Genomic DNA, 13,296 nt, shown 5'->3' on the forward strand with positions numbered 1-13,296 from the left:
GTTTGTCTATGTACAGAAATGTGTCTATTTGCAGGGGTCCCCCTCCTAGTTAAAGAGGCTGCTTACTGATTTAAAAGTCCTTGTGCTGCAATGTTTAGGTGGGAGTATGGCAGCGTGGCTAATCTTTATTAAAGTGGTTTCTAACCCCCTATTAAAAGGGATGGGCAGAGTCAGTGAGACTGATTCTAATTGGATACATATAAATTGCTCTGGGCTGAGACTTCTGTTAGTGAAGCGTAGCTTTTAGCATCCTGCTGCTATCTGTTGAGGCATTTCAGAAATGGAGCAGCAGGACACAGGGACTTTTAAAGATTTGATTTCCTTTCCCTCAATCCTGAATGCTGTCAAAAGTTGCCTGCACCCTGGCACTGAATATAATGCTTAATCACCTGATAGTGTGGCTGAGAAACTGGTATGTGGGGACCCAAGGCAGTAAGAGCAAGCAGGCTAAAAATACCAGGTCAGAAACATCTTTAGACAAGCAGAATAATGAGCATTCTTTCCCCCTAATGAGAGACCATTAAGTGTTGACCATGTTTTGCCCCAGCCTGGGTGAAAGGCACTATAGCAAAATGCAGTGGGGAGTGGGGGAAGAAGAAATATTTGAAGAATATAGTGATCAAATCAATTACCATCAAAAAGTTTAATGGTAATTGACAGCCTGTTTGCCTTTGGCGAAACAACTGCTGTTCTCACAGAAACTTGAGAAATAGTTGCTGAAGTTTCTTACTAGAATTTGTAAGGTTCTGCTTATTCAAGAGCTGTCCACAAAGCACAAGCTAGAAAACTGTGTGTGTGCATGCGCACACACGTACATGTGTGCACATGTGTAGGTGATTCTGCACATGGGGAAACAGTAGGGAACTAAGAGCGGAAAAAAAAGCCTCACTCACTGCCCATGTCAACTTCTTTCACCATCAGCAACACTGTAGAAGATTATAATTAGCTACCTATATGGAGTTGTTTCTCAGTAGGTCTCTAAATACTCTCTGAAGGAGGTTAGAATCATTTCACAGGATATGGGGCAGAGATGGGGGAAAGGGGGAATGAACCTGAAGTACCAAGGGGTAAAGTGACTAGCTTGCAACCACCCAGCAGTGTAGCCTATCACACAAATCAAGAGAAATTAAGACTGGTTTAAGGACTTTTTGCAAACAACTCACTGGGGCAGGTTGCGACTTAGACAATGCACCTGTTCAAGGGAGTAAGAACTCCTCTTATACCACTGCACAGTGGCTGAGCACATGGAGGCAGAAGTGAGTAGAGCTGTGTGCCATTTTATTTCTTTCCTGGAACAGGTGAGTAGGTAGCAGATGAAGCCTTGTCTCCCACCCCCACATTGACTAGCCTGCCTGGGAGTGTTGCAATTTCTGCTTGTATAAGCCACCAGTCATTGGCAATCCCTTGCAGTTGAGGATGTTCATCTTCCACAGTTGCTTTATCTGTGGGTCTGAAGATGGCTGATGAGGCTTATTCAGGATCAACAGACTCTATTGAAACTCAGGCATGTGTTTCTGTGCAGGGTGGGTGGCTCTGAGTTCTGGATTCAGCCCACAACACACTGTTTCTGCTGCTCCCGCTTTTCCATCTCCTGTTGTCGCCATAAGCACTGATATCCTTGCAGCAGACTCCTTCTCCTCTTGGAGCAGACCTGGACAATAGTCTCCCACAAATTGCAAATACTGACTGCCAGAAGTGGCAAAGGGAAATTAGGGTGGGGAGGGAAGCATGATCTGAGAGGAAGCTCATGGAACCTCCCTGGTGCTACTTTTGGTATGCTGGAAGTTACGTCATGCTTCTATTAAGGGGTGTATCTGACATCTGACTGTCTAGCCCATGATGATTTTAGCTGTTTCTTCAACTAGAAATTGAATGGAAAAGGAGAATGGCTTTTTATGCATGCTTTGATTCTCTCAAATTGTTGGCTATAGAGTTCTTGCAACCTCTTGACTGATTATATTCATTCCATTGCTCGAGAGTCAGAATGTGGTTTGCAAGCAGGCAGCTAAGTCACACAGTACTTTCCCAGTTTGGTGACCGGCTGACCAATGCATTGTGAATCATTTCAGGCCAATGTGAAATTTTGCTGTCATGTACAAGCAATTTCCTTTCTTGATTAAATCAAATCTGAGCAACTGAGCTCTGGCGAAATGTCTGCTTTTTGTGCCTTTTAGTGTGAGCCAAACTCTGGTCTTAATTACTTTTACCAACAGCGATTCCTTAAGAAGTACCAACAGACCTAATCAAATGATGGCTTCCAGTTGGAAGGTAGGTTGGAAACCATATACTGTCCAGCCAACTCTATAAGAAACTTACCATGTGTTCAGCATAGAGAGCTGAGTTTATTATAGGTTTCTCAGACAGCGCATTTTCTAGCTTGTCCCAGCTATGTGTTATTACTCGCACTTGCAAACCTTTACACATCAGTCAGGCGTACTTGCTTACCTCCCCATCTCAATCAGGGTCCCTGTTCCCTCCTACACAATGTGATCCCATCATTACCTTGGTATGTCGCCTTTGCTGCTACCTGATATAGGATACAGGTTTTGCTAGAACAATAGATAAAAGGCATGCCCTCAATTTTAAAGCACAATAATTAAACATCAACTCCTGGGGCTGTAATGAAAAGTTTTCAGACAATTTGGGGAAAACCAATAAAAGACTTAGAAGATCTTAGAGATAAACTTATCAAAAATGTCATTAACTTACAAGCTCTCACAATACAGATGTTCTGTTATCAGGAGCAAACTGCCCTCTGGCCTCTGGAAAATGTGTCTTCAGTATCCAAAATCCCAAGAAAATGGGAGGAAGAGAAGGGAAGGATTGAATCTTGGCTCTTTTCCTTTCTGATTTAAAAAAAGAATGACCCTGGATAGAAGCTCTGTCCACAGAGATGTTTGTTTTAGCACTCATTGCTATTCCTGATCCTTGCACATGCACATATTAAGGAACGGGAGGGGACAATTTAGCTGGTATGTATTCCAATTAATAACCAGGAGGAATGGTGAGAAACAGAATTAATCCTGAAAGAATAAAAAGGGAAAGGACCAGCTTACAATGCAGACCCACCAAACAATGCAGAGTTGGAAATATACCTACTACATTTCTACCAGTGTATGTGAATGCTGCACAAGACCCATGGAATGATTATATTTATAAGCAGCAAATTACTGAGCAAGTTAGAGTAGCATTTATAAAGTATCTTATAAAAGCATTTAATCTATTAATGTAGTATTACCCAAATACTTAGGGTTTATGCCCCACAGTAGTAAAGTTGGCCACTCTCACACCCCCACTACTTCAGCCACTTCCCCTACTAGTGACTCCCCATGGATACCAATTCCACCTCCATTACTTCCCCTGTACAAAGGACTGTGCCCTACATCTTGGGAATCTGGGTATTAATGTATTAACAATAGGTCTAGCTTTACAATGAAAAAATATGATTGTTCTCTGGTGTTTCTGCTGTCAGATCATATTCTCTACTCAGAGTGGAGACCATGGCAATGAAGTCTGTGAATTCAAAGAATGTGCATGAACTCTAAGCTAAAAATGTCCAGGACTGTCAGGTTATTGTCATCAGTAAGGAAGCTGAGATTACTTATATTTCTAAACTCTTCAGGACAAGGACTGTTCAGTGTCTGTATAGCACTTAATACAATGGATTCTCCTGTCCATGACCAGGGCTTCTAGAAATTATAGTAATGCAAATATTAATAGGTAGCAGCACCCCGATTTCTTTTTTTTAAACACACGATAAAGATTCAAGTGGAGGGTGGGAGAGATTTATGACTCTTAAAAATGCAATACTTCTGTCTAAATAAACCCCCCCCACTGATGTATAAGAAATGTTAATAAACACTTATACTGATGTATAAGAAATGTTAGTAGGGAAAAGGCAGACCAAAGAAGGATCAGTTATTCAAGGCTGCCTGCAAAGATCGTGCCTAGTGAAGGACACACTTACATATTCCATGCATGATTTTGGCAGTAAGCAGGCGTGATTCTTGTCCATTTGCCAGCGCTAATAATAAAATTCCCCTTCAAACTTCAGTATGTGGCTTATGTTCCCTGGGGAATTGCTAAGCTTGAAGGAAAAAACATGAAAATAAAGCATCTATGCATAAAAAAATCACTGCTAAGCATACTCAGTGAATATCTCTGAGCATTTTTAGCCTTTCTACTCCCTGGTAGAGGCTACAGGGAGCACTTCTGGCCTGTGCTGAAGTCCTTGCGCTCATTCGCAATCAGTTTCTGATGCCAGATTAAGCCTGTGCCTCTAATCTTCAAAGCAATAAGCAGACCAAGCTCTAGCTACACTGAAGAGTGAATGGTCTATCAGAGTCAGCTGCACTCCTGAGGGACAATGCAGATCATAAAGCCCAGGGCAAGACCTTTGGGAGGTGGGGAGAACAATAAAACATTTGCAGTCGAGGGGATTCCTATATGGAACAGTCTTCTGAAGAACCTCAGGTGAACCTGGAGTCTGACCAGGTTCTGATCTGGGTAAGGGAGACTTGCCAGAGGCTCCATTAAGTCTATGAGAGACTTGATTATTGCATTAATTTTATAAGGAGTGATTCCAATACTAGACTGACAGGCAACAGTAAAAAAATCTCAGACTTAAACATGTAGATCACTGAAACCTTATTCCTCATTCTGATAAAATGTGAGGCTGGGACCAGGTGTAGCTGCTCCTATACTCTTGGGATAATTTTTTGTAAGACAGGTTTAAAAGTATCCTATAAAAAGGCAGCAATATCCACCCAAAACCTTTCTGAGACTACCGGAAAAGCACATTCCATAGTCCTGGTCAGGTCCCTTTTCTTTTTTTCTAAGACATCCCAAACATAAACATTACGGGTTTCAATTCACACAAATTAGAAATAACAAAATAACAGTTAAAAGTCCTCACAGGGCACGTCTACATGAGATGCTATGTCACCATAATGACAAGCTATGGCGACATAACATTAGCGGGCACTAACCGTGATGCTGCTGCTACTGTGCAGTAGCTCATTGCTACTGTGCCGTAGAGTGGAAAACAATTCATGTGCTGCTGGGACTGCACAGTACCAACTACGCAGTCAGGGGCATATGTAGACATGCCCTGTACAGTGATGCAAACTTGATCACATCATCTATTTGGAGCCATTTTTTTCTCCTATCTTGTGTCAATATTGTGCCATTTCAGAAGCAAAAAGTTGTCCTAAAACCTGTCTTAGCAACTACTAGAGAGCCTGCGTCACAAAGGGAACTCTGTAACAGATACCAAGCTGAGGTAGTGACTCCTAAGCCATCCCCTCTCTGTGATTTTGTAGGAGGCCTAGCTAGGGGAAAGGAATGAGTTCATGTTGCCCTACTAACCCCCAGTCCTTTGGGACAATGCCTAATAAGTGCAATCAAGAGAGGCTGTCAGGCTGCTCTACTCTGTGCCAGAAGTCTAGCTCAGCAGAGAATGCCTATGGGATTAATGATATAATAATATCACCTGTGCGCTGCTCTCCTGTTATTCAGCTGCACTGAGTGTTCTTCGCTTGCAGCTGAGGATTAGGACCATTGCCTGTGTGTAAGTATACATATAGCTGTCTCCCAAGCAATTACTTTTCCAAACCTGTTCATCTACAGCTGTGCTCAAGATCTGGTCTAGAGGGGACTGCATGTTTGGCTTTTTTTAGTCTGCTTTTATTCAATAGAGTGATACCAGTTTACATTAGTAAAGCATTTGTCCCACTTGCATTTAAGTTTTGTGCTAAAACCATTGCACTGCTAGCTGGTATGATAATTGCTGATCATTGCCTGTAGTAAAATACCAGTGATGAATCATTTCACAAAGAGCCATCTTCATCAGCACTTGCACACAGCCTACAAACCTCCAAAACATAGCCTTTCCCTATGTAGCCACTATGGTGGTGTGAAGCTTTGGTCTCTGTTTCGATTCGGCAGAGATTTGGACTGATTCAGTGGCCAAATCTCCGAATCCAAATTGAATCAAAGTACAGGTTACAGGGGTGGGTGGATGAGAACAGGATGGGTTTCAACACTGACAAGTGCAAGGTGCTACACCTGGGGAGGAAGAACCAGCACCATACCTACAGGCTGGGGAACTTCCTTCTTGTCAGTGCAGAGACAGAAAAGGATCTTGGAGTCATCATTGATGCCAAGATGAACATGGGCTGGCAGTGTGGGGATGCAGTCAGGAAGGCCAACCACACCTTGTCATGCATCTACAGATGTATCTGAAGCAGGTCCAAGGAGGTGATCCTCCCCCTCTATGCAGCACTGGTCAGGCTGCAGCTGGAGTACTGCGTCCAGTTCTGGGCACTGCACTTCAAGAGGGATGTGGACAGCATGGAGAGGGTCCGGAGGAAGGCCACTTGCATGAGCAGGGGTCAGCGGGGCAGGCCTTATGAGGACAGGCTGAGAGACCTGAACCTGTTCAGCTTCCATAAGAGAAGGCAGAGGGGGGATCTAGTGGCCTGTTACAGACTAGTCAGAGGGGACCAGCAGGCATTGGGGGAGTTCCTGTTCCCCCGAGCACTCCCAGGAGTGACCAGGAATAACAGTCACAAGCTGGCAGAGGGTAAATTCAGACTAGATGTCAGGAGGCGCTACTTCACGGTCAGGGCGGCTAGGATCTGGAACCAACTTCCAAGAGAAGTGGTGCAGGCTCCTACCCTGGGGGTGTTTAAGAGGAGGCTAGATGAACACCTTGCTGGGGTCGTTTGACCCCAGTACTCTTTCCTGCCATGGCAGGGGGGCGGACTAGATGATCTGCTCAGGTCCCTTCTGACCCTACTAACTATGAAACTATGATCCCTTTAATCTCTCCAAATCGATTTGGAACCCTTCAAATTGATTTGGAGAGATTCAGACAGATTTAGTTTGGATGTAGATACAGCTTTAAATGTTTTTTCTACATACCTCTAGGTAGCAGGGGCTCTGAGCGCTGTGGTGCTGGGGCAGATGCACTGTCCCACAGAAGCACGGGGGGCTCCCCAGTGTGCTCAGCAGCTGACCTGGAAGTGGACCAGAAGCACTTTTGGGTCCATCAGGGAGCATGCTGGGGGCCCCCCTTGTTTCCCCCCCCCTTAGCTTGGCAACTGGTGCCTCCTGGGTCGGGGGGGCACCTGGGGTCCCTCTGTGGCAGATTGTTGGGCCAGGGGTGCTCTGCTGGGTACACTCCTCGGCAGACTCAGAAGTGGACCAGAAGTACTTCCGGTCCACTTCCAGGTTCGCTGCCAAGCACGCTAGAGAGCCCCCCTTGCAGCTGTGGGATACTCCATCCACCCCAGCATGGCAGCAATCATGAGCCATGATGTTACTTCAAGGCATGTAGAAAAAACTTTTAAAGCTGTCCTTGTGTCTGAATCACTGATTCACCAAATCAGCATCGAATCATCAGATTCAGATTTGGCCGAATCGAATCGGGGACAGTGATCCAAATCAACAGATTGAATCACTGTCCCCAATTCAGGCCGAATCCAAATCCAGATCGAATAGGGCCTGTTTTGCACACCCCTACTGGCCACCTTAAAGAGCAGATTCCATTAGCTCAGCAGCTAGGGCCAACTGTTAATCAAAGTGTCTATATCATTCATATTATAACTGTGGTATCCATCTCAAAAGTATAGCAAATTAAGGAAACATCACATAGAATAACTAGCATATCTTGGCCCAGTTCTTCCCTCAGCCTCCAGGATATGACACCAAGGTATGAAGGATATGACATCCCCTGAGCAGGAGAACTGGGATCTCTGAAAGGAATGTTCAACCTGTTTTTGCTTATGCCAACAAGTCTTGAAGTTCAAAGTGTAAGAGGTACTACTTAAAATAAATCAACCACGATAGGGCTATAATTCTGTTTATTATAAATGACCCTCTATTTCCAAACCTTGTAATGGGAGAGGCCACCTTACTAGAAGATTTAATCACCTGTGATGCCATGTTGTGATGGTTTTGTCTGGAAATCAATGGTCAATCTAAACTTGAAGTGGGTCTTGTTGATTGCCACAGTTATCAGCCTTTCATCTACTGGTCATGCAGCTCAAATGCCTTCTTTTTCTCCCAATATACCTCCCCTTGAAAGTTATCTATAGAAGTGGCTTATTTTTTCTAGCTCTCTTACACACCACCTGCCTGCTCCTTTCTGAAGTCTGGTAGTTTCCTTCTCAGATTACCAAGGAGTTCTTTCAAACTAGGTGTTGGGTATGAGGTGAGTTCCCAGGTGAGGATTCATGTCCCCACAATTTAAAGGCTCTTGAGGGGAAAGGAATTGCATGCCCACTTTCTTAGGGCAGAAGGACCGGGGAAACCCTTCTGATCCTGCTGCAAGTACTGTTTTATTTGTGAGCTCAGTTGCAGAGAAGAATCAGAATCCTTAGTGTGGTAGCTTCTGTTTCCAAGGAACGCTTTAGCTATGATATGCTAGGGGGTATTGGGTGCTGCTAGGGGACAGAGAATAGGGGACAATGGGGGAAGGCTGCTTACCCTCTTCGATCAAAGATTATAAAGGTAAGTGGTGGAAGGGCACCTGGGGTCTTTGAGGCGGGTACATGGGTAGGCGGAGTTTTTAACTCCAAACGTCCAAGAGTATTTCTTGAAATTGCTGCAATGCAGGCCCTGTGACCTGGATCCCAAATACCCTACCATTCCAATGGTCTATCTGCAGAGTTTTCTAGAGAGGTTTGCTCCAGTTACTAAATAGGATAAGAAGGAATTAGTTTAAAGTGGAGTTTTCATCATGGCTGATCATGCAAAACTGTTATTGAAAGGGCCTGCCCACCCAAGTCATTTCTGGCACTGGTAGGTGAAGGCTAGAAAATGATATTTAGAGGATTGCTTTTAGGAACTGGCTTGTAGGTAAAGTAGGCATTGTACTAGAACAATGATCCAGGGGAACAGCAAAGGTTAACTGGTTTCTAAAAGCCTGGTTGTGACAAAGTTTCACAGCCTCAAAGTGGACACCCTTTCCTGAGGCCAATGGACAAACAGGCTGTGAAATTTGCATGGTGTTCCCTGAAAACCCATAACAAAGATGATAAGGGAACCTGTTGCATTGGTGCCAGATCACAGTGCCTAGCTGCAAAACCCGGGGATTTCCAGTTTTGGTGGACAGACCAAATTAGGAAGTCAGGCATGCCCAAATTAAGACACCAGTAAATGACCAAATTAAGATGTGTGCACGTGATGGGTTTGTGGAAACAAAGGAATATCCTGACAGAACAGAAAATGGACAGTATGATGATGACTACAGGGAAAAAAAATCTATGGTACCTGGAAATGAAGAGTCATCAAAGGAGTAAGAATACAAAAGAGGGATTTCAAAGCAGCAGAGGTCCCCTGGGGTGAATCGGAGGCCACCATGGACAGAGGGTGCACCACCAGCCCATCTGACCCACCCCCTTGGCCCTCGACCTCCAAGACTGCCAACATTCAAGAAAGAACCACAGGGTGAAGCTCACATACTGGCTAGGAGTATCTTTCCTCTGTGGACCCTGGAACTGGTAGATAAATAGAATAGGGGGGTATTTTGTTTGCCTTGCCTGCATTACTCTCTTTACTCTGTGCATCAATAACATTTGCCTATTATGGCAAGAAGAAGTTGTGGTTAGTCTGAGGGTTTGGGTCAACCCAGAATAAGGTATATTGGTCACAAATCCAGTGCCAACAGTAGTAATCAGTTTCTTGCCTATTTTAGTCCCAGTTTAATAGCAGTGAATCTTTAATGCTGTATGATTTAAGCAGATATAGTGCAAAACTGGAACACTGGGTTTAAGGTCCCCATTAGCATGGGGGGAAACAGGCTGTCAGTTCTCCATTGCAGCTTGAGAGTCCTTCCAGTGTAAATAAGTATTTATTTTAAATACTTTCACTAAGTCCTTCCTGTGAGTGTCTAATCAGTGCCAGTGAGAGAGAGAGCTAGGTCCGCTGCTTCTGTCAGCGGACTCTCCCTTCAGTTCCCCACTACAGGATGATGAGCTTTGGCTGGTAGGAATATCATTACTGTTGGCAGTCTGATTCTGCTCTGCACTGCATTCTCTGGCAAGGCATCCATTTAATGTAACGGCAGCAGAAGTCAGCTTTTTACTTCAAATGCATCTCGCAGGGTTATCCCTAGAGAAGTGTGTTTACCTTATAACCTTCAGCATATTTGCTAAGAAAAAGGGGTAGAGGATTTTTCAGTAAAGTCAGTGTTGTCATCTTATGTCCTTGAAGCATGTTATTTTCAGGGGCCTAAAAAATTGTGCAGTCACCTGCATTGAACTTTTAAAAATTCTGCAGTGACTTTTTTGGGAATATCTATACTGAGCAGCAAAAACCAGTCTGGCCTTCCCATGACTGCTGCTTATCATCTCAATACTTCCTTCTTTAGCTAGTGTGGTACTGACTCCATTTTTGAAAAATTCTGTTTGCGTCTTACCTAATGTGCTATTGAGGCATTGCAACTTGTTTTATTATGAAGGTCAACATTCTCCACACAACTACCCCAGATAACACTTATGTTAAGGGGCACACTGGTCAAGGGTGTCCATGCCCATGTTTGGTAAGCCAGAGATAGCCATTTGCCATGGTTTACTACTAGTCAAGTTAGTTCTTAAGCTGAAGTGGGAGCAGTTTATGCTTTGGTCCTAGATACAGTCCTTGTGAGTCAATCAGGGGCTGAGGTATGGTAGAACTCGTGACATTTACTTATTATTGTTGGATTTTGACACCTTAGGGAGACCTGTAAGATAATATGTGGATTTCAATTATCTGTCAAAGAGGAGTGACCTGAGCAGACTCACCATGAAGTGAATGGTCAGCTGGGAAATCACACAGTGGCTCTTCCTCCTCTTTGTGTTTTCTCTTGCCTTCTAAGTGCTCATGTACTTCATCCTCACTCAGAAAGGCAGCTGGGCTTGTATCCATGGCAGTAGATCTCTGGCAGTGAACTGGCTGCAGCATGTTTGTGTTGGTCTTGGGTGCAGAGCATGCGGCTTTACTCAGCATCTTTGTTGAAGATGAGTCGTTGTCTGATTTCCATGCATTGCTGCAATCTGCGAAAAGTACAGTAAAGGATTGCTTTATATCAGGCAGAGGGATGCTACCTTTCAGCTGCAGTAAAGCAAGAAATGTTAGTACTTATACTTTGACTGGTAGACAGGCAGGCAAGGAGACTTGAACAAGGCAAGCTAGACATCAGGAGGAATGCACTAAATCATGCTAAACTTCGGGGTGAGGCTAGGATGACTTGTTACCTTGACATTTTTGGTGTGAGCACATGTTTGGGCGGACCTGTAATCCCCACAGATCCAACATCTCTCTTTCACTTGACTACATCCTTTCCACTTGCAAGGCCCCACAAGCCAGATTTTCCAAAGAAGGGTGTACTTGTAAGCAGGACCAGAGGTTCAAGAAAGCACAGCACCCACTTAGACCTCTCAGTGTTTGGTGTTTGGCCAATAGTATTTCAATAGGAGTTACTGGATGCTAATTGCTCTTGAAAATTTGGAATCTCATTAGGTGTCCAAATGGAGACCTGGGTGCTTTTGAAACTCTACTCACACCTGGTGGTGCTGTGTACTTGCAAGTCTAGCCCTGAGGAATATTGAAACTCTGACCATTCATTACATACTCATCTTTCTCATTGAAAAGCTTCAGATGGAGCTACATGCACAGGCTGCTAACACCACTCCATCAGTTCTGAAGAGGTAGCTGTGTGGAGAGCCATCTAAAGAGTAGTCATCCAAGTTGTCTTTTACTCACTGGTCCTTATCAATTTACCTGCAGTGGACTTGAACTGACCCTGATTCTTGAAGTCCTCATATTTCTCTGGCTTGATAGCACAGAGTACTACTGAGAGACCATCCATCTGATTGTCAGGCAAGATTTTGTCTCGTTATAAAGATGAATATTGTGAGGACCCTGGCTGTTGTTTCTTTCCTGTTTCAGTTTCAGGAGAGTGTAATCTTGCCAAATTTTAATCTAGTTTTGGTGAGGCTATCCCCATGGTAATGTGATTTTTGCCTGACAATTCGTATAAAAAGAAATCTTGACTTTTAATATGCATTATACTGTAATTTTGGTGTAAGTTCTGGCCTTGGCAAAGTCCCTAACTCTTTAGGCTTTATGTTTGAAATATATACTCTTCTGCTCTATTTGTAACCACCATCAAAGCAAAGGAAATTATATTACCTTGAGACAAAGAATCCAATTCTGTCCTTAGAGAAGCACACAGTTACCTCAGTGGGAATTGCACAACAGTATCAGAGAGCACAAGCTAGCATAAAGAAAATATGCTTGGAAGAGCTTTTGGAAATTACCCAAAGCCTTCTGTCAATAAGGGACAATTGTTCAAAAGTTATCTTCAAATTATCACAAATCACTGGAGAGACTTCTACATACAATTGCATAAAGCCCAACCTGGTTGACCTTTCAAGCTTGAGGCAAGGTCCAACCCTTCACTCAAAAGCTGGCAAGAGGAGGTTTGTGTGAGTTGGTGTTTACTTTGTTCCTCTGTGGGTCTTTTCATTTTGGAGTTAGTGATTAAAATTAGTCTGTTGTTCAAAAAAAATTTGCTATGTAAGAAAGGAGAATGGTCCTGTATAGCTATCACTAACTTAAGGAGACCTGGGTTCAAGTATCTGTTCTGCTTCGGAGTTCCTGTGAACTTTGGTCAAGTCATCTAGCCTCTCAGCCCCCCAGCTCTCCATTTGTAAAATCATGATAATGCCACTTTCTTCCCTCTTACTTGTGTTGTGAGGATGAATTACAACGAGCTTAAGTATTATAGTGATGGTGGCCAGAGAAACACATAAGATAAGATGCTTTGGGTTTTATGGGGGTGGTGTTTGCTCATATATGAAGCAGTTAAATTACGTTATCACATGACTAGAAGCAAGTATTTTTGGGGAGGTGAAATTTTTTAATGGACTAATAGTATGGTTGGAATAAAGTTAGAGAAACTTTTGCAAGCAAGGCATTCTTTATCAGGTCACCTTGTCTTGAATCTTACCTGTCCCCAAAAATTCTTGCCTCTCACATAATTCCAGGACCATCATGGCTACAACATCATTCTTACAGTCCCATTATGACATGACATCCTGCCCTTCAATCCAAAAGGTCATAATATATCTCTCTCAAGCGCTCAAATAGCAAAGTGAATGGTCATGATATATGCTCAGAAAAGATGTTGTTAAGCAAGGAAAGAAAAAGACTAGGTGGGAAAAGAGGAGGAAAGACAAAAGAGCATCTTGTATCTATGGGGGTTTGAGTAAGAGACTGAGAAGACCAGAAGCAGGCATCTATTGACAA

General features: G+C 43.5%; 1 protein-coding gene across 1 annotated transcript in view; it reads right to left on the reverse strand.

Moving 5' to 3' along the window:
• ISX (intestine specific homeobox) overlaps positions 1-13,296 on the reverse strand; it is a 41,840-nt gene that overhangs the window by 21,874 nt on the left and 6,670 nt on the right. Inside the window, exon 2 of the mRNA XM_090041084.1 lies at positions 10,788-11,039. Within this exon, the coding sequence (XP_089897210.1) occupies positions 10,788-11,039 (252 nt within the window). The remainder of the gene's footprint in view (positions 1-10,787; positions 11,040-13,296) is intronic.

Source organism: Crocodylus siamensis, chromosome 4 (genome assembly GCF_052110815.1).
Source record: "Crocodylus siamensis isolate JL-2025a chromosome 4, ASM5211081v1, whole genome shotgun sequence".
NCBI lineage: Eukaryota > Metazoa > Chordata > Crocodylia > Crocodylidae > Crocodylus > Crocodylus siamensis.